The sequence below is a fragment of the Pelodiscus sinensis genome, chromosome 7 (genome assembly GCF_049634645.1).
Source record: "Pelodiscus sinensis isolate JC-2024 chromosome 7, ASM4963464v1, whole genome shotgun sequence".
Lineage (NCBI taxonomy): Eukaryota > Metazoa > Chordata > Testudines > Trionychidae > Pelodiscus > Pelodiscus sinensis.
The window spans coordinates 60,017,436-60,039,722 of NC_134717.1; the positions used below are offsets into that span (position 1 = coordinate 60,017,436).

The following is a 22,287-nucleotide window of genomic DNA, read 5'->3' on the forward strand; positions in this document are numbered from 1 at the left end:
TTCATAATAATAACTGGTAATAATACTGAACATTTGTAATAAGAGCTTACTGAAATATTTTATAGAGAGCATTTTTCCATTGGCAAATGCAGTTTTGTCAAATCGAAGTATTATGTAGAAAACTTTTTGAAGGGAAAGTGTCAAAATGAATAGTTTCATCTTTCTAATTTCATTTTGTTAATGTTGAAACATTTTGTTATAAGGCAAAAATATTTTATATCATTATTCTATTCTATTCACATTAATGAAAAAATGTTTTGATGTTTTCAAATCAATTTTCTTTTCAGAATGTCCATTCTTTGGAAATTATTGAAATGTCAACATTTTGTTCTGATTAAAAACAAAATTCAAAATGCCAGAATTTTCCTTGAGATGGAAATTCTGTTTTCTGACCAGCTGTTTATAGGGTACATCTATACTATGGGATAAGCTTGAATGAAGATATGCAATTTCAGGTACGTTAATTGCATCCCTGAAGTCGAAGTACCTTAACTCAACTTTTGGCGCTGTCCACAGAAAAGCTGTCCACTCTCCCTTCGACTTCCCTTACTTCTCGTGGAAGCAGGACTGCCAACATCAGCTGGAGTTCACTTCTCAGTTCGAATGAGCATGTCTTCATGCTAATTTGAACTCTGGAATATCGACAGTGGAAGTTTTGATCTTCTCTGGAGTGTAGACGTACCCATAAAGTGCTTGTTGTTGTCAAAGGACTACAAATATTAACCATTCTGAATATTGTCAGATATTGGTCTTCAGGTATTGTTTCTTAAGCTCTTCAATTCTTCTTTTACCTTTTCCCAACAAAATATCTGTCAGGCGTGTTTTAGTTTTGCTTTGTGTTGTTCCACTGAAAAATTTCAAGAAAGTGTCTGGTGAGTTTGTATATTTCAATTCTGGGTGTCCAATCTGAGATGACTAAAGGACCCTGATTTTCATGGGCAAGTGCTCACTGCTTTCTGAAACTCTTTTTAAGGTTTCACACTATGGCTATCCAGAAATGGAATAACACTGACCTATCAGCCCTTTTGGAAAATATAAGTAATCATTGTTGCAATTGTAGTATTATTATAGCCATATTGGTTGCTGGGATATGAGAGAGGAAAGTAATAAGAGAGTCACAGCTAAAGATACGATTATGTTTCCATTATTTTTGGTGAAAAGTTAAATTTTTATTTCACTAAATTTATACTAGAGAGGGGCTGTGTTGGTTTGGAAGAAAATACAGAACTTTCCAAACAGTCGAGGGAGCAGGGCTGCCGGCAGAATTGCCAGGTTCCTGGGCAAAGGGAAAGGGGAGCCAGCTCTGGGCTCCTGAAAGGGTGGGAACTTGGGTACAAGGGGCAGGGCTGTGGGAGGCTAACTTCTCCTCACCATCCTTTCAGCGCTGCCCAGCCACAGACTGCAGGCCATAAACATGCCATTGGCAGGGTAGGGGGGTCTGATAGCCCAAGCCATAAAGTCACAAAGGTCATGGAATCCCTGGCCGCCAAGACAGACTCATAGCCTTAGTCACAGCTAAACACAAGGTAGAACAGATTGTTACTCATGAAGGGTTAATTAACGTGTTCACTTAAATAAGTGGGAAATTAACAAATTGGCAACTCTGCTGTCTTAGGAGGATTCCTAGGTTACTAATTGTGAAAAGTGAGTAGACAAATAACCTCTCAGTCTTCCTCAAAGTAAACATACACAGCACCTTCAAAAGACAGGCCTGGGCACTTACATTCATAACTCTCTTAGCTAGACACTAAAAGTCAGGAACTTGGAGAGGCTGGTTTTATGGCTCATCCCAACACTTTGTAATCTACCAGCCCTCCTTTTTTCTATGCCTACAGGGTTGTTAAAATGGAGTGGGCAGTTAAAGGGTCCCCTGTGCCGCTGTTAAGCCTAAGAGGTTAACACATCAATCCCAGCTTGCATTTAGCTGTGAGACTGAATACTTTGTCCCGACTTGAAGAACAGCCCTGTGAAGCTTGAATTTCTCTTCCACCAATAGTAGTTGGTCCAATACAATATATTACCTCATCTACCTTGTCTCTGACCATTTTTATATGGCATTCTAGCACTACACAAAAGAAAAGAGAATAAAATATGACAATTCCCTGAGTGGAAAATGCTCTTATAACATGTTGCATCAAATGTGGCACCTCTAAAGATTGTGTTTTTATTTCATTAGCGAGGGGCCGTGTTGGTTTGAAGAGAGACAGGACTCACCAAACAGTCCTGTGAGCAGGGCTGGTGACAGAATTGCCAGACTCCTGGGGCAAAGTTGGAGAGGCTGCCTCTGGGCTCTTGGGATTATCTTCTCCTATCCAGCTCCTCTGCACTGCCCGGCTCACACCACCCAGGGTGCTGTCAGTGATTTAAAAAACCCAGGGTTGCTTCTATAGTAGCAAGAGCTGGGAACCCCAGACCCTTTTAAAGCTCCGGTCCTCAGGGAAGCTTATCCTTCCTCTTCCTCTCCCCCTGCCCTCTTGGCAGTTCTGCTTGTGAGTGGATCACATACAGTGATAACATAACCTACTTTCCAACCTGCTACAAGCTCCTAATTTAAATGAGGATTCTTTGCAGTTTTTTTTCTGGAGATGATGTCACAATGTTACTGTAGACAATACCGATTCTTTCTACGAGGCTTGCTTGTGTATGGATAGCTTTTTTAAACCTAATTGTGTCCTCCAAAATGCAAATACTTTTATAAATCACATAAACACCTTCCTAAAACAATGACATGAACAAACTTTTTACAAAAGAAGATGCATTTCTCTCTTTCTCTTTCTTTTCCTACAAAAAGTAAAAACTGATTTAATGGAATGAAAGTCAGGTTAAAATAGCTGATATAAATGGTGCTTTTCCAATTACAAAAACACATAGTCATTCTTCATTTTGGGTGACAGCCAACAGAAGAATATTTTGGATAGTGAAAACAGGCAGCCAGTCAAGTAAGCTCTTTGTGAAGGTATTTAGACATATAGGGGTGATAAATAATGAGAACTAAGCTTCATAATTTTCCCTCCCCTTCCTTCATTTTTAACAAAATGCCTCATTATTTCCTTTTAAAATGAATAGACTGATACAGAGAAGGAATCATCTGTCTTTCACACAATATGCTCTTTGATTGTTTTTCCTACAATCTTGATTAAAAAGCTTAATGGTGCCCAGATATTCAGCACAATAAATATTAAGAACAAGAAAGAAGGCACATAAGCCAAAATAGGGAAAGAACACATTAAACAATATTTAGATAAGTTAGATGCATTCAAGTCAGCAGGGCTTGATGAAATTCATCTTTGGGTACTTAGAGAATTAGCTGAAGCCATCTCAGAACCATTACCAATTATCTTTAACAACTCATGGAGAACAGGTGAGGCCCAAGAGGGCTGCAGAAGGACAAATGTAGTACCTATCTTTAAGAAAGGAAACAGAGGACATGGGCAATTGTAGCCTAACTTTGATACCTAGAAACTACTTGAACAAATTATTAAACAGTTTGTAACCAGGCAATTGGATTAGAAAGGAACATAAATTGATCAAAACCAAATCATGTCAAACCAACCTAATTTCCTTCTTTTGATGGGGTTACTGGCTAGTGAATGGGGAGGAAGCAGTAGATGAAGCATTTCTGAATTTTAGTAAGGTTTTTGGCACAGTCCCACATAATATTCTCAAACTAACCAGGGGTCAGACCTGTGTTCAATATTAGTCAATGTTTTGATTAACGGCTTGAATGGCGAACATGATTATAAAATTGGCCAATGCCATTACATGGGGAAAGGTTGCAAGTGCTTTGGAGGACATCATTTAGTTTCAAAATTATCTTGAAAAATTAGAGAATTGGTTTGAAATCCACAAGCTGCCGTTCAGTGAAGACAAGTGCAAAGTTCTACACTTGGTAAGGAGAACTACTAAGCACAAATGCAGAGCTACAAAAATAGGATCTGGGGGTTAGAGTAGATCATAAATTGAATCTGAGTTAGTAAGGTTCTTCAGTTGTGAAAAAGACCAATGTCGTTCATATATTAACAAGGAGAGTTGTACATTAGACATAAGTGGTAGTTGTCCCTCTCTGCTCAGCACTGGTGATGTCCCAATGGGAATATTTTGTCCATTTCTGGGTGCTGCACTTTAAGAAAGATGTAGATAAATTAGAGTGCATAGAAGAGCAACAAACATGACAAAAGGATCAGAAAATCTAAAGGATGAATAAGGTTAAAAAGCTGGACAGGGACCTGATAAGCCTTTACTTAGGTTAAGAACTGATACAAAGGGGATAATGATCAATTGTTCTTCATGTCCTTTGAAGGCAGGACAAGAAGTAATTGGCTTGATCTGCAGCAAGGGAGATTTAGATTAGATATTAGGAAAACCTTTCTAACTAAGGATAGTTTAAGTCCTGGAGTAGGATTTCCAGGGGGCTTGTGGAATCCCCTTCACTGGAGATTTGTAAGAGCAGATTGGACAAGCCCTTCTCACAGATGGTCTATTCTTACATGGTCGTGCCTCAGTGCAGGGAGATGGACTCGATGAGCTCTTAAGGTCGATGATTCAATGGTTGATCCATGTATACACGTTTGGAAGTTGCAGAGTGAAAAACTGAGGTTGCAGAGCTTTCAAATGGTTTTTTGAAATGGAAATAGATTCCTGCTCCTCACCACAGGGACTTTTGAGTCACTGAGTTACTTCCTGGTGATTTTTTTCCTTCTTAATAAAGCTCCCTCGTTTTGCAAGCAAGAAAACAATTTTGACTTTGATGACATATACCTAGTGAAGTTGACTGCCTAGACTTCAATCTAAATCAGCTGGCAAAGCAGAATCCTAACATTTTAGCCTCACAGATACAGTCAAGGCCGAGATCAGACATGAAAGCACTGATCTGGATGCACAATACTTCCTAATACTTCACACACCTCTTACTTCATTTCAACCCTTCCTTAATTTCGGGTACTAGTTTAGATTAATTTGACTCAGACACCATCGCTGTGTCTACACCGGCATGAATTTCCGGAAATGCTTAAAACAGAATAGTTTTCGTTATAAGTATTTCCATAAAAGAGCATCTACATTGGCCACAGATGCTTTTCCGGAAAAGCCCTTTTTCCGGAAAAGCATCTGTGGCCAATGTAGACGCGCTTTTCCGGAAAAGAGCCCCGATCGTCATTTTCGCGATCAGGGCTTTTTTCTGGAAAAGACTACTGGGCTGTCTACACTGGCCCTTTTCTGGAACAGTGCTCCGGAATAAGGACTTATGCCCGAGCAGGAGCAGCGTAGCTATTCTGGAATAGCGGCTGATTTTGTACAGTACAGCATCGTTGCTTTTCCGGAAATTCAAGGGCCAGTGTAGACAGCTCGCAGCTTATTCCAGAAAAGCGGCTGATTTTCCAGAATAAGTGGCCCAGTGTAGACACAGCCGATTTGTCTTCTGGAAGTTTTGGCAGGGGTATTTGCCTGCTTATCTGCTGACCCCTATTTCTGCTGTTGTTCTGGTGTTTCCTGCATAGTAAATACAAAGTGTATTTTTAAATCTCCTGGGCTTATGTGCTTGGGACTTCCTAGTCATATTGTGCATGCTGGGTTGTTACTGATCTTAAGTGGAAGCCTTAGAACAAGTATTAATTCAAACATGGTAGCAGCAGGACACAAGCAGAACAATTGGAGGATAGGGACATAATTCAAAATGACCTTAGCAAGTTAGAGAAATGGTCAGAGGTAAACAGGATGAAGTTTAATAAAGAGAAATGCAAAGTGCTCCACTTAGGAAGGAACAATCAGTTCCATAATAAAGTGATAGGGAATAGCCAGCATGGGTTTGTGAAGAACAAGTCATGCCATACTAATCTAATAGCTTTCTTTGATAGGATAATGAGCCTTGTGGATAAGGGAGAAGCGGTGGATGTCATATACCTAGACTTTAGTAAGGCATTTGATACGGTCTCGCATGATATTCTTATTGATAAACTGGGCAAATATAACTTAGATAGGGCCACGATAAGGTGGGTGCATAATTGGCTAGATAACCATAGTCAGAGAGTTGTTGTTAACGGTGCTAAATCCTGCTGGAAAGGGATAACAAGTGGAGTTCCGCAAGGGTCTGTTTTGGGACCCGTACTGTTCAATATCTTCATCAATGATGTAGATATTGGGATAGAGAGTACGCTTATTAAGTTTGCAGATGATACCAAACTGGGTGGGGTTGCAACTTCTTTGGAGAATAGGGACATCATTCAAAATGACCTTAGCAAGTTAGAGAAATGGTCAGAGGTAAACAGGATGAAGTTTAATAAAGAGAAATGCAAAGTGCTCCACTTAGGAAGGAATAATCAGTTCCATACATACAAGATGGGAAGCGACTGTCTAGGAAGGAGCATGGCGGAAAGGGATAGAGGGGTCATAGTGGACCACAAGTTGAATATGAGTCAACAGTGTGTTGCTGCTGAAAAAAAAACAAATATGATTCTAGGTTGTATCAACAGGTGTGTTGTAAGCAAAACTCGTGAAGTCATTCTGCCGCTCTACTCTGCACTAGTTAGGCCTCAGCTGGAGTACTGTGTCCAGTTCTGGGCACCACATTTCAAGAAAGATGTGGAGAAATTGGAAAGGGTACAGAGAAGAGCGACAAGATTGATTAAAGGTTTAGAGAACATGACCTATGAAGCCAGGCTTCATGAACTGGGCTTGTTTAGTTTGGAAAAAAGAAGATTAAGGGGGGACATGATAGCGGTTTTCAAATATCTAAAAGGGTGTCACAAGGAGGAAGGCGAAAATTTGTTCCTCTTGGTTTCTGAGGACAGGACAAGGAGTAATGGGCTTAAAGTGCAGCAAGGGAGGTTTAAATTGGACATTAGGAAAAAATTCCTAACTGTCAGGGTGGTCAAATATTGGAATAAATTGCCAAGGGAGGTGGTGGAATCTCCCTCTCTGGAGATATTTAAGAACAGGTTAGATAGACATCTGTCAGGGATGGTGTAGACAGAGCTTGGTCCTGCCTTGAGGGCGGGGGACTGGACTCGATGACCTCTCGAGGTCCCTTCCAGTCCTATGATTCTATGAATTAGTGGACTCTGCATTCAGATAGCATTCGGGTAGCTGTAGCTAATCTCACTTGGAAAGTACTTGATCTTCCTATCTAAAATTACTATGGTTTTTCACCCCTAATAAATTTTTAGTGAAAGGGAGGGGGCCTAAAGGGATTTTTTTTCCCTCAGAAAAATCCTGAGGGCCACAGAGTTTTTTTTGAAGAGAGCTGCTCTCGGAGATGGAAATATGCCCACAATAAAGATAAAGGACAGAGAAGGAAAAACTTCTTTAGATACCTCAGGAAATCTGAAAATTGCTTTAATAAGTAGGTAAGAATGTTAGTAACATAAGAATGGCCATACTGGGTCAGACCAAAGGTCCATCTAGCCCAGTAGCCTGTCTGCTGACAGTGGCCAGCACCAAGTCCCCAGAGGGGGTGGACCGAAGACAGTGATCAAGCGATTTGTCTTGGTAGGAGGATTATTTTTGTGGTTAAGACATTTTACTGAGACTCAGTCCTATTTTTGCCTCTGTTATAGCTTTCCTGGGCAATCTTAGGTACATTACTTAGCTGCTCCATGCCTCAGTTTCCCCTCTGTAAAATCAAAGGGAAACTAAAAATGTTTTTCTTCCACCCTATTAGACTGTAAGACCTTTGGGGCAAAGCAGTCTCTTCTAATGTCTACAGTGTCTAGTACACTAGAGTACACCCACTTTTTGTTAAATCAATTAAACAAATCAATTAAATATAATATTTCAGGTAGTGGTTAAAATGTTATAACATCTCTGGTAGCACAGAGTGGACTTCTGTTGTTTAGGAGGTTTCTGCAAAGTATGCGGTGATAGGGTCTTTAGATGAACACATAGCACTTGTCAAGTGAGAGGAATACGTCCTCTGCTTTGTTCATATTCAGTGCCTGAAGCAACTCGGCCACTGTATCCCCCCAAGATATCTGCTTCCCTTTGTAAGAACTGTTTTGTAAATAATAATAATACCTAGCTCTGATAAAGAGCTTTTCAGCAGTGGATCTTAAAGTACTATACAAAGGAGGTCATTTTATAGATGGGGAAATAGAGGCAAACAGCAGTGAAATGATTTGCCCAAGATCACCCAGCAGGCTAGCAGCAAGCTGGCAACTGAATCCAGGTGTCCTACTACTTAACTTTTTAGGGCTGTAATTTATTTGAGAAGTGTAACAAGGTGACTTGCCTTTGGCCTGAAGAGTCTGGGACTAAGCCAACCCTGATTATAGAATGAGCCTCACACCTGAGGAATATAAATAGCCAAAAGTGTAAGTGCTGGAAGGAATAGTTGTCTGGGCTCTGAGTCAGCAGATAGCAGCCAGAGTGGAAAAAGGAAGGTCAGAGCTGGAGACTTGGGAGAAGTGCTGAGTAAAACAGGGAAAAAAGTCAAAATCTCTTAAGGCAGAGAGACATTGACTAACCAAGGAAGAGCTTGGGAGACTCAGAGAGGGAGTAAAGAGATAGGAAGTGGCCCAGGGAAAACTGTGTTGTGGGAAAAGGATCCAGCCTAATTTAGAGCCCTGGGTGGCAACCAAGAGGTGAGCCTGGGGCTGTGTTCCTATACCAGCCTATGGAGAAGGTGGACAAGCCCTTCACAAGTGTACCTGAATCCAGCACAGGGGGCAGGCTAAAGAAAAGCCCCAGAGAGCATGGAAGGCTCTTGATTTCTGATTATGACTGTTTGGGCTTTTAGCATGGAAAATGGGGACTCTGAAAGGGGTGGACTAAAGACTGTGGTGTGGCTGGTGGGTTGAGTCAGTGGGTAAGTGGCCATGTACATAGACTGCTATGACACCTGAGAGACTGTCAGCGGTGGGGCTAGTACAGTAGGAAGCAGTTATGTCCTTCCTGACCATGGGCAGATGCTCATTGGTGAGTATACCCTGTATCAAGGAACATGTTTGTTTGTTAATGTGAATTAAAATGATAGCCTTCTAATAGTCTGCAGTTTTGGAATATAATTGCCCTATGCTTATTCCTTCAATTTAATCTTGGCTGAGTTCAAGAACTAGTGCAAACACTAAAAAGAACATCCATGTATCCCCGCTCTATCCATATCTGTGGTGTTTTAGATGCTGCTTGTATTTATTAGAACTGGGATAAATCAAGGCCTGTTGAAGTTTGTTACTACCTTACTTGCATGATACAACATCTTCAGCTAATACTCCTCAGTCTGGATCCTATTCCATTTTTTAATCTTAATCTGAGTGGGTGGTGGAAATTTTGAGGAACACTATAAATTATTATTTTTTTGTTTGAAACATTTTCATTGTATTTTCAACAGTGTGTTCTGGGGATATTGCAAAACATGTACAGTTAACTGAATCTTTAGAGTTCTTTTAAGAATTCAAGGAGGTTTTTTAAAAGTCCTTCAAAGTATATTTTATAAGATTAGTACTCTCCTGACCTTCCTAAATGACAATCTGTTTTTAATAAACCCTATTTAGCCAGGCTAATTAGAGTTGGTAATAAATCTTTTGGCTGGTTGACTAATCTTAGAAAACATTTAGGAGTCTATATTGATCAGAGAACTGAGGCTGTAAAACCATATGGAGAGAGACTGTTTATTCTGGATAAAGAAAAATAAGCTTTTCTGAAGAATAGATATTACTACTTCTTATTCTTTGGTAGTTGCTAAAAAATAGATTTATTACTAAAGCTGGGCTTAGGCAAAATCCTTGGCTCAACACACATCCTAACCCTTGGAATATTTGAAATCTGTGTCAGATAAAATGTTTGCTATGAGCATATGCTTGTCAGACCTCAATCCTTAATCTAAACACCATGGGACATTTTGTTTTGTGGTTTGAGTCCATCTCTATACTATAATTCCATACTGGTTGTCTAATGCAATTCAGACTAATCTAATCTAAGTACTTATCATCTCTGTGGTATACTTGCTTTATAACGTGTTGCATGTGCAATCTAAATGTCTGCCAAAAAGTTCAGACTTGGATACTAAAAGGTAAGTATCTGTAACACTATACTTAGGGCTCTGATTGAAAGATCACTAAAGTTGATGGATTCTTTCAATTGATTTTTTTTTTTTTATGGGCTATCCATCAGGGCCTTAGAGACAGTTATTTAGGTGCCTTAAAAAAGCAGATAGGTGCTTAGTGAGATTTACAGAGGAACCAGATAGATGAGGTATCTAAATTCCATTGATTTAGTGGACTTAGGCACCTAACCCACTTAGACTCCTAGTGGGCTTTTTAAAAGCCACTATCTTCATGTTTAGGCACTGACATACCTTAACAAATCTAACCCTTGATGCTGAAATCAAAATTACCCAGTTGCCTCATAATAAATTAATAAAAATAAACTGCTTAAGTAGAACTACTTTAGCCAGAATGCAAATGATAGTACATATGTAGCACTAAATTCCTAATATTTCCTCCAGTGTAAAGGTGTCTCAAAGCCACATATGTCTGACCACAAGATTGCTGTTGTGCAGAACTGAATCCAGGGTTTTCAAATTATCAGGTGTGGTGCTGGCTAAACAGTCTAAAAATATTTCTACTGGTTAAAGAATAATATGGGGCTTATCACATTGTGCTCCAAAATACACGCTGTGATTTATGAAACTAGAATTCCAAATGTGCATAGAGAAATTTGGTAAAATTGTAAGTTGCGTTCCTATGTTGCTGACTTAGCAAATGCAACTTTTAAGCAATGTATGCCGCCACCAAGTTCGTAAATGACAATTTTAATTAAAGCGCAACAGTAGTTTCTTCATTTATTTACATCCATAAACGGTAACTCCCCCCCACAAATTTCAGTGTAGTTGCCTGGATATAGATGACAGCAGAACTAGGTCATCATTTTCCATTGTATTTCATCGTATTTACAGTGTACGTTTGCATTATCCTTTGAAAACTTCCTGCTGTGTTGAGTGGTGTACATGCAGCCTTCAGATTTAGAGAAGGAAGGGGTTTGGGCTATTTTTACCAAGTAATAGTGCTTCAGAAATACACTCCATGGAACACACATTTAAAAGAGCAAATAATGAGGTCTTTGAGTGTACTCAGAGTTATTATTTTATAAACACCTGTTCTGCGAGCATGCCTGTACTTAGCTTTAAGTTTGCAGGATGTTTGCAGGCAGACTGCATTTTACTAGAAGGAGCACTGAAGAACCAGTAGTGAGTAATGGAAAAATAGACAAAACTATACTATTGCAAAAATAAACTGATAAATAATTTGTCATACAAACTTGTGTCATACAAACTTGTGCAGTGATCTTAAGAATTAAATCTCTTTTCCCTGCCCCCAGGATTCAGAATTTCCTAAAGATGCTCAAGTGAATCCTTACCTTGCTCGAGCGAAGGAATGTATCCGACCATTGAAATCTGCAGTATACCGGTTGAGCAACACTTTGAAAGTCCATAATCTCGCAGTCAGCTGGTAGGAACCTTAATATATTTAGTTTATCATTGTATAAATATTGAGTCTCTTCTATCTAATGGTTATAGAGAGAAATCTGTTGGAAGTGGTGAAAGAACTATTCTTGTTAAATGCCCTAAAGCAGTGATCCCCAACGCGGTGCCTGCGGGTGCCATGGTGCCCGCCGGGCCACTTGTGTGCCTGCCGAGTGATTGGCGCCAGCCCCAGGTGTGCAGCACATGGGCGGCCCTGACCCCAGGCACGGTGGATGGGCTGTGCCGGCCCCGGGCATGCGGCGTATAGGCGTCCTTGCCCCTGGGCACACGGCACAACAGCGGCGTCAGCCTCAGGCATGGGGCGCATGGGAGCTGCTGGCGCATGGGTGCACGGCACAGGAGTGGCGCTGGCCCCGGGCATGCAGCTCATGGGCTGTTCCGGCCCTGGGCGCATGGCACAGGAACAGCGCCGGCCCCAGGCGCCTGGTGTATGGGCAGCCCCACCCCTGGTCGTGTGGCACAGGAGCGGCGCTGGCCCTGGGAGTGCGGCGCATGGGTGGTGCCGGCACCGGGCATGCGGCTCGTGAGTGCCCCCCACCCCTGGGTGCCTGGCACGAGTGGCCCCGCCTCCGGGCGCACGGCATCCCCAAAAGGTTGGGGACCACTACCCTAAACAATCGTCAAAGGCACTGCACAGGCCAAGTGGATTGTGAGTCCTTGATTTACAGTCCTAATCCTATATAGAGGCCTATAAAATGTACAGAGCACTTGCTCTGAGATTCCCATGCAGTTAATTTTATACCAGAGTAAATTATGGCAGTAATTTAAAATCAAGTAATTGACTCTAGTGAGTTCCTCCGGATAGAAGTTTTTACTAGTTGATGTAACTGAGAACAGATTCTGGCCATGAGAATATAGCATATTTGTGACAATGTCCTTTTCCCCTCTGTAGTCTTAGTCCTAGTGGATTTTCAAACCAGGTGAGAAGCATATGTGATGGGCCAACATTCTCAATATAGTTACTAAAATAGCTTAAAGTTTGGCATGGAAAAATCTGTGGATGGTAGAAGTACATATTGTCAGACTCAAATAATATTGGAAATTGGCCTTTATGATGAATAAATAAGGAAAAATAGATACGATGGTGACACTCATCTAAGCTTGAGGTTCTAGTAGGCTGATTTAAAAAAATGTGGTGTGTGCAGCTCATTTCCTTGGGTCAAAAAATCAAGTTTTAAATTTAGATGTCCTAGTTTACAAGCTATTGCACACTTTAAGTGTTAGCCATTTGGCTGAGGAAGAGTAAACATGAAAGTCATCTTTGCTGCTAGCTGTAACACATTTTCAAAGTTCAGAGTTCTGAGTTTATTAAGGTGTTTCTTTGTTAATGCATGTGTGAAACCCACCCAGATGTGGGTTTGCTATTTATAGATCTTTTGAAATAGCTTTGTATTATCCCCACTGTGGCCAGATGGCAAGTTCAATGCTACTAAACTTATCAGCCTAAAGAAAAATGGTCCTTCCTCATTCAACAAAACTTTGTGAAATTAAATTGAAGATGTTTTCTCCAAAGCTAATTAATTTCTTAGATCTTTTATTGCTTAGATCTTACATTTTAGGTAATGTGGTTTCTCAATTGTCAGTTGCAGCCCTTTCCAATAATCGGTGTCTGGGGAAAAACTGGACAAACTTCTAATATAGTTTCTGTTCTCTCTCTCTCTCTCTCTCTCTGTGTGTGTAAGCAATATACAGGAAGCAGAACTGCATGAAATGTTGGTAACAAAAGGAGTTTTGTGGTGATCAAAATGTTCTTGTTTGTGGAACTGGGAACAATTTTTCAAAAATCTGAAAATGTTTGAAATTCTTATTTGCTATTAGGATGACTGCTAAACCATTCTGACACATTTCAGCATAGTACTTGAAATTTCTGCCTCATTTTTTTTATTGGCTTGGTTTTGGCACAGGAATGATTGACTGCATCTACCCCATACTGTAGGTTATCAATGATGTGATAATTACCTGTTCGGGTCATTACCTGGAATTGGCCAGTGGTGGAAAAGGGGATACTGGGCTAGATGGTATAACCCAGTATGGTTGTTTTTAAGGTCTTTTCTGTGGTGTAGCATATTGATTGGGGCCTCTGATCCAGTGAGGGAAGACAGCTGGGCAGGACTGTGTTTCACTTCTGTGCAGCCTGATAGGGGAATTACCAATATTCTTGGCCCACAAGTGTATAGTTAGGATTTTAGGGGGACGCAGTTCTTATCTCATACCCTGCTGAGCACATTGGAAGGCAAAGTGGTCCATTTGCAGAAGTATAAGATGTATTGTGCAATATTATGTAAAGCATACATTTGATTCTTTCCCTTAAGCTGTGGAGGGCACCAAGGCCAGCCAGCTCTGTTAGGAAGCAGATCTCGCAGGTGCCAACTTCCCTTTGTGCCAGGGGGTGCTCAACCCCTGGCCGTGCCCCAAAGCCTGCCCCTTTCCCCAAGGCCACATTCACATCCTGCCTCCTCCTGCCCAGTTTCACCCCCTCCCTGGAGCGTGCTGCATCCTGCCCCTCACTCCTCTCCAGCCTCCCAAATGCCATAAAACAGCTGATTCCTGCAGGAGGGAGGGGGAAGTGCTGATGTGGGGACCTGCTTGAGCACCCACCAGTTTTTCCCTGTGAGTGCTATGGCCCGAAACGCCACACACTGACTCTGTGGGTGCTATCAGATCCCTCTAGAAAGGGACGAGCTGACTGCTTAATGAGCATGTGATTCCTAGACCATCTGGAAGGGAGGGTGGTGGGATTCAGTGGAAAACGCTTGATTCTTGTAGTAGGCCATGAGGCAGAGAAGCTCTGGGAGGGGAGCCTCTAGGTCAGGAAGAAAGAAGCTTTTGGGTTTACGTTGAACTGTTTTATTTTGAGGGTCACTAAAGGTTGTCAGGGCAAATGGGAGCCTGAGGAAAGGGCTTGAACAGACTGAGCTTGGTATTAATGCCTCCTGGGTTGGGGAGACCATCTAAACCCCTAACTGTAACTACATATACTCTTTTAAAAAGACAGCGTATATTCCTGTTTATATATAATGGGAGCATCTAAATCCTTTTAGCCCTGCATGGTACTCTGTACTATGAAGAGTTGTTCTTTAAATAGCTATGCCATATGTTGGCCTATGACTTTACAGATAATTAAGAAAAGCAAATATAAAGGATTTAGTGAGATTATCTAGGTTTCTTGGGGGGATCAAAGATAGATTTTTCTCCAAGGATTAACTCCTCTTTATCTCATTAGACTAGGTTTCCCTATTTACTATGAGTGGCTTCCACAGAAGACTGTTTTTTAATCTCCTAAAAGAGTCAGGTGCATTGACATGGCTGCAGAAAGTGTGAACATCCCCCTCATTCTGAAATGACACATTAAGGCCCCAATCCTGCACTGAGATCCGCAAAGGCTCACTGGTCTGCTGCACTTGTTTTCATCTCTAGTTTTGAAGAAAGAAAAGGTCAATGCTATAGTCTGATTCATCAAACCTAGCTTATTGATAAGGTCACGTGAGACCATATCACTAAAGTCTAGGTATACCACATCCTCCTCTTCTCCCTTATCCACAAGACTAGTTAACCTATGAACCTATCCAATTAGTTTGACATGAGTTGTTCTTTACAAATCCATGGGGGCTGTTACTTATCACCTTACTATCCAGATGTTTGCAGATGAATTCCTTAATTACTTGTTCAGTATCTTCCCTGGTACAGAAGTTAAAGCTGACTAGTCTGTAGTTTTCTGAGTTGTTCTTCTTTCCCTTTTTTATAGATGGACACCATATTTCCCCTTTTCTTGTCTCTGCTATCTCTCCCTGTTACCTGCCCTTAGAATCAGCCAAGGAATAAGCCCAGTCAAAGGGTGAACTGGAGCAACACTCCAGCTTGTTTATTGGTACAGATTCTTAATGGTAAGGCAATAGTCACACGCACATCACATTCCTGCCGACAGTTTGGAGGCAAGCTGCAAGCGTGGTGAGTTAGTTTACATTCTGCAGGCAGCTGAGGCGGCCAGGCAACAGCTCCATGAACATCGGCTGCAGGGTGACATGAGTCCCCTTGGAGCTGCAAGGGCTCTACTGCTTCCGGTCTGGTCCTAAGCTTGGTGTGCTGTTACCAAGGAAAAGAGAACTCCTCCTGGTTGCCCGTCACACATTTATGCACTTTCTAGTTTTTCTTAATCATAATACATGCCATGCTGCTTTGATTGGTGGGTTCTCACTCATACTTCCTCATGCACTTCATGTATCAACAGGTTACATATTCATAAGCATGAATACAATTGATTCTATTAATGCACTGTGACTTTTAGCAGGCATCTAACATCATGGGGATTTTTCAGCATAACAGGAACTATCTAGACCGCAGCAACTGAGCAGCAAACTGCAGATGAAAGAATAAATGGGGGGATAAGGGGCCACATCTGGCTACACTGCTGACTTCAGTGACTTTTTTCTAAGAACTCCTCTATCAGCTCCTTGAGTATTCTAGGATACATTTTATCAGGTCCTGGTGCAGGGCCGGCCCACAACACTTTGGCACCTGAGGTGGGGAGCTCCAATGATGCCCCCATACTCCCTTTTCGCCCGCCTGCCTGTTATGTCTCTTGTGCCCTCCTTCCTCCACACAGCACTCCACCATCTCTGTGCATCTAGAGCAGAGAGAATAGAGATACAATTTTCTACACTCTGGATCCTAGTGGCATCCCCCCCCCCCACAGTCTGCCTCAGTTTGCTTCACGGTAAGGCCAGCCCTGCCCTGGTGCCATGTACATGTTCAAAATTAGCAAGAGTGTTTTGATACTTTGACTATCTATTTAGCATTGCTCTATTTAATCTTCATGCGACAGACCTAGATCAGTTGGCTGTGCTAGTTTCATAGAAGGTAAATACTGGCCATTGGATGAATAGCTTTCTGTGCCCTGGGTGAGAAGGGTAGGGGCTGCTCCAGCACATTCAGGAATGGACTAGAACAAAGTAAATCAGGCGGGCACCGTAAGACACCTGGAGCCAGTTAAGGATTTGTTAGCCTGCCTCTCTTCATTGCTTCCAATGGGGACATTTGCAGTCCATTGAGAACCTGCTGGGATTAGTTTAAAAGGCTCCTCCTTAGACTGAGTGGTGTGTGAGGGGCTGGAAGTAAGGTGATGCGTGGCAGAAGAGCTGGGAGGCTGAGCATGGGTAGATACCAGGAAAGAGGTGCTAGGAGGAGCTGTTTGGGGGAGTGGCCTAGGGAAGGGCTATAGTTCTGTAAGTGAAGAAAAAAATTACCTGTTGACAAGCCATTAGGATCTCTGCACTAGTACCCAGAGTAGAGGGTGGGCCTGCCCCTCCTCACCCCACACACACCACCCCAAGAGGGAAGACTTGGAGGGGTATCACGCCAAGCCCCTTGAGTGGCCTATTATGAAGCTTGTAGGCTGTGACTCTTGACTCCAGAAAGGGGGAGAAGCTACCGTGGGGGTCACAATGAGCCTCTGAGGCAAGCACTAATTGCCTAGAAGCACAGCATCCCTTCTTACAAAGCTGGAGTTCTGCCACACTACATTATGTATGGCACTTCCTGGTATTTTGACATGGCTGCAACTCTCCTTGGGAGAATGGGGGTGGAAGGAAGTCTGCCTGCTATGGCTCCCCCACAGTTGTAATCACTTCAGGTGTCAGGAGACCCTTCATTGCAAAAAGTTCTCCAGGAAAAAGTAAAGTCAAATTACTATGGAGGGCTAAGCACTTCTCCCCTAGTATTTTCCAGGAATGGAGGTGGTGGGAGTGAGGCAGAGCTGCACCACCTGGCCTCGGTAGTGCTTCTGAGGGAATTGCAGTGCAGGAGGGGAAAGAGAGCTGGCTGTGGCCCCTCCCATTCAGTGATGTGGCTGGGAGTGAGGGTTTTGGGGCGCAGGGGCCACGTCTCCATATTCCTGGTCATGGATAGCTCTGTCCTCCACTGGCCACTGTCTTCCTGGCATGGTCATCTCCTTGCCTTCCTGTCACTCTGTAGTATAACTGTCCTTTTCCTCTCCTCATGCTTGGTGCCCCCAGTGGTCATTGTAAAGCATAACTCTCCCTCCTATCAGACCTCTCCCTTTCTGTTATAGAAAACAATCCCGGTCCAGGCACTTCCCATTTTCCTGGCATAATGAAAACCCTACCTTGCTTTGTTATGATGACAGGAAGTTGCCTACCAAATTTAATGGTCTTCTAATTTAGGAGGAGTTCTTGGGGGGAGGAGGGGAATAGACAAATGGACAGACAAACTCTCACTTATATAGTAGATGAGAGGCTGTTCTGCTATGCTGGCTTTCAGATGCACTTTCTTGTGTTCTGCCTTGTTCTGTGGAAAGGCATAACCAATGCAATCAAATCCGTGTCTGAATATCACTCAGCCAAGAGCACTGGAATACTTTCACTATATCTGTTTAACACTATCCATTTCATTAGACACAGGCATAAAGTGGAATTTATATCCAAGGGGCTTTACTTTGATTTCAGCTGCCATCATTTACGTTGTCTTCTACCTGACAGCAAATTTCTGCATGTAGAGAGTCATAAGAAAATATGATCTTTCTTTGGAAAGAGTGAAGAGAACAAAGATGATTAAATCAAGGGTGCATGTATATCTGAGTCAGCATGCATACAGCTTACCAATAATGTAGGAAAGTTGTGTTTTGGGGACGTCGAGAGTGCTGTTGAATGATGTTTTATCAGAACTAAAGTTTTCTATATATGATACAATAAAAAGGGGAAAATACCATAACAAAAATAAAAATACATCGTACTTAAGTGACTTACTCTTGAAATACTTTGCATTACAGAATGGAATTATCTGAGTACCTTTCATATAAAGATGCCACTCCAAAAAAAAATATGCATAAGATCGTCTATATTATTTTAATTAGTTTTGCCACTGATTGCTTTGTAATTATTAGTGTAAAGCACTTTTTCATGCTATACTACATAAATTGCAAATTAATTTGATAATGCCTTCAGGCTTTCCTTTTCTGTAATCAGTTTACTTGACTATGTTGTGCACATATTAATACTGGCACAAAATGGTAAAACAACAAGCACATGGATCCCTAACATTTCATTGAAGTCCAGTCATATAAGGCTTTAACTTGGACTTTTTATAATACTGCACAATAGCAATGGCATTTCAGTTATACATAACTTATCCCTAAATATGTTTTGGGTGGATGCGTCTCATGGGTTTTATCCATGAAATTCAAGTGTTTGAGCGAACTCTGTTCAGGCTTTTCGTTGTCTGAACATTCTAAACAAAGGCTACGTCTACATTGCCACTTTACTGTGCTGCAACTTTCTGGCTCAGGGTTGTGTGTGTGGAGGCGGGGGGAGGGGGGAGGGAGAGTAATCAACCCCGAGTGCAGTTAGTACAGCACTTGTAAAACACCAGTGTAAACAGGCTCCCAGTGCAGGTAGCTACTCCCCATACTCCTGTGGCTACATTTTTACTTTAAAGCCTTGCCATGGCAGCCTAAGGTTTTCTGCCATTGATGTTAGAGTAATACTTCAACTGCAGCAGCTGCCATAGGGTACGTCTACAGTGCAGCGCTATTTCTGGATACTTCTCGGTATCCCGAATTAGCTATTCTGCATCTTGACAGCGTGCCAGGTATTTTGAAATATCATTTGAAATAATGAGCATGCTATTCCGACGTTTCTGTAAACTTCATTCCACGATGATTAAGGGATGTTTCAAAATAGCCATTTATTTCAAAATTTGGCGCTGTGTAGACTACTCAATTACAAAATAAGCTATTTCGAAATACAATAGAAATAAGCTACACAATTTGCATAGCTCAAATGGTGTTGCTTATTTTGAGCTAAGAGTTCAGAGTACACACTCCCATAGGTCTTTAGAGAGAAAATATCCAAATATGTATACCCTGACCTGGATTTCTATAAGTTTACATGTATGGCAGGAAGCGGTGTAATATAATTGGACAGATAGAAAGGTTGTATTGTGAGGAAGTTGGCAGCATTGTTGAATGACGCTTATCAGCATCAGAGAGAGTGGTAAAGACAACTCCTAGACTACCTTTTCAAAGAGGGCAGAGTTGTGGCTGCGCATCTCAGCCTCTGCTCCGTAGCATTGAATGGGATGGATGTTCCACTGTGGAAGGAACAAGTTGCCTCTCTGAGGACGTGCAACTTTGCCTTCTCCCCTGTCCTTCTAGAATAGCAAAATGCAGGACAATGTAGCACTTTAAAGACTAACAAGATGGTTTATTAGATGATGAGCTTTCGTGGGCCAGACCCACTTCCTCAGATCAAATAGTGGAAGAAAGTAGTCACAACCATATATACCAAAGGATACAATTTAAAAAAATGAACAAATATGAAAAGGACAAATCACATTGCAGAACAGAAGGGGGATGCGGGGGGGGTGGGAAGGGGGAGGAAGGAAGGTAAGTGTCTGTGAATTGCTGATATTAAAGGTAGGGAGAGTGGGATGTTTGTGAGTTAATGGTATTACAGGTGATAATTGGGGAAACTGTCTTGGTAATGGGTGAGAAAGTTCAAAGACTTGTTAAGTCCTTGTTGGCAAGTGTCGAATTTTAACATGAATGACAGTTCAGAGGATTCCCTTTCAAGTGCAGATATAAAAGGTCTTTATAACAGAATGCAGGTGGCTAAGTCATTGAGAGAGTGTCCTTTCTGGTTAAAGTGGCAAGAAACTGTTTTCTCTTTGTGATCTTGTCTGATATCTGTTTTGTGGGCATTAATCCTTTGGCGAAGTGTCTGAGATGTTTGTCCAATGTACATAGCAGACGGACACTTTCGAAAGTGTCCGTCTGCTATGTACATTGGACAAACATCTCAGACACTTCGCCAAAGGATTAATGCCCACAAAACAGATATCAGACAAGATCACAAAGAGAAAACAGTTTCTTGCCACTTTAACCAGAAAGGACACTCTCTCAATGACTTAGCCACCTGCATTCTGTTACAAAGACCTTTTATATCTGCACTTGAAAGGGAATCCTCTGAATTGTCATTCATGTTAAAATTCGACACTTGCCAACAAGGACTTAACAAGTCTTTGAACTTTCTCACCCATTACCAAGACAGTTTCCCCAATTATCACCTGTAATACCATTAACTCACAAACATCCCACTCTCCCTACCTTTAATATCAGCAATTCACAGACACTTACCTTCCTTCCTCCCCCTTCCCACCCCCCCGCATCCCCCTTCTGTTCTGCAATGTGATTTGTCCTTTTCATATTTGTTCATTTTTTTAAATTGTATCCTTTGGTATATATGGTTGTGACTACTTTCTTCCACTATTTGATCTGAGGAAGTGGGTCTGGCCCACGAAAGCTCATCATCTAATAAACCATCTTGTTAGTCTTTAAAGTGCTACATTGTCCTGCATTTTGCTTCAACTACCCCAGACTAACACGGCTACATTTCTATCACTCTTCTAGAATAGGAATATCTGGCAACTGTCTAATTTAGGGGTGGGGATGCAGCCCCTGGCTTGTCTGGATTTGACCCTCCCCAGCATTAGGGAGCCTGCACTGGCACTCCAGGTCCTTGGCCATCCCCCTGCAAGGGCTGGAGCCCACAATCTACTGGCCTCGACCCCTCTACCCTCTGGTTTGTGAGGGGAATTTGGGGAGTGTCTTTCTCCTTCTGAGTCTGTGAGGCTTTTTTCCTCCAATTGTGTGTGGGGCCCCTAAACTGACTTCTCTGTGGGTCAGCAGCCCCGGCCCCAGAAATGGTTCCCCACCCCCGGTCTAATTGCTGAACTTGACTTTTGAATAGTGATCATCTGGCGGTTCAATGAACTAGCTGCTGGATTGGTTTGATGTATTGATTTGTACCAAGTATGGGTCTGATTTCCCCACTGCACTGTTCCACACTGCTCTTACCCTGTTGAAGTTAAGAGAACTACACTTCAGCATAAGACTGACTGACCCCATATAATTAATGATACTAGGTTTGTGTATTTCTGAATTGAATACTATATTTTGCCAACCATCAGGAGGCTGTAGCTAGAGCTCGGTCCTCCTCGTATTCTATTTAGAGTTTTACATGTTGCCTATCACCATGGTACATGGCTACATAACCATGTTACATTTATTTTATTGCATACTCGGTGTATGTCTGTGAACATAACTTGTTTTCATAGATTCCAAGGCCAAATGGGTCCTTTGTTGTCATTTGCTCTGATCTCCTGTGGAACACAGGCCATAATTTTTCCCAAATAATGCCTAGAGCAGACCTTTTTGGGAAGAACACAACCCATCTTGATTTAAAAATGATCAGTGATGGAGAATCCATTTGGATCTTTGTGGAAAAGCGTCCATGCCAATCTAGACGCTCTCTTCTGCAAACGCTTTTAACAAAAAAACTTTTCCGTTAAAAGCATTTGTGGAAAATCATGCCAGTTTAGACGTAGCCATAGACTGTAAACAAGTCACCCCTGTAGCTTAACAAAGCCAAGAGAAGCTTTGAGTTCCTTGAGCGTACACTAGCAAAGCATATTTTTCTAAGCCTTCTTGCTGTTGGCAGAACTCTTTCCAATTTATCAACATCCTTCTTGATTTGTTGACATCAGAACTGGACACAGTATTCCAGCGGGTCACATGCCAAAAAGAGGTAAAATATCTCTACTCCTACTTATTTATGCATCCCAGGATCACATTAGCGCTTTCAGGCACAGGGTCACGCTGGGTATTTGTATTCAGCTGATTATCCACCATGAGTTAGAGCCATTGCTTCACGTGCCACAAGTTGGACAACTAGCCAGGTTTCCCGCGATCCCATAAAGTTTTACAGCCACCAGTCCTGGCTCTGTGTTCTGTGCTGTTATTT

At 41.9% G+C, this 22,287-nt stretch overlaps 1 protein-coding gene across 4 annotated transcripts in view; it reads left to right on the forward strand.

Moving 5' to 3' along the window:
* SPAG16 (sperm associated antigen 16) overlaps positions 1-22,287 on the forward strand; it is a 677,765-nt gene that overhangs the window by 89,627 nt on the left and 565,851 nt on the right. For all 4 annotated transcript variants that reach the window (XM_014575658.3, XM_025186825.2, XM_075933953.1 and 1 more), the window contains one exon: positions 11,308-11,438. In XM_014575658.3, the coding sequence (XP_014431144.2) occupies positions 11,308-11,438 (131 nt within the window). The remainder of the gene's footprint in view (positions 1-11,307; positions 11,439-22,287) is intronic.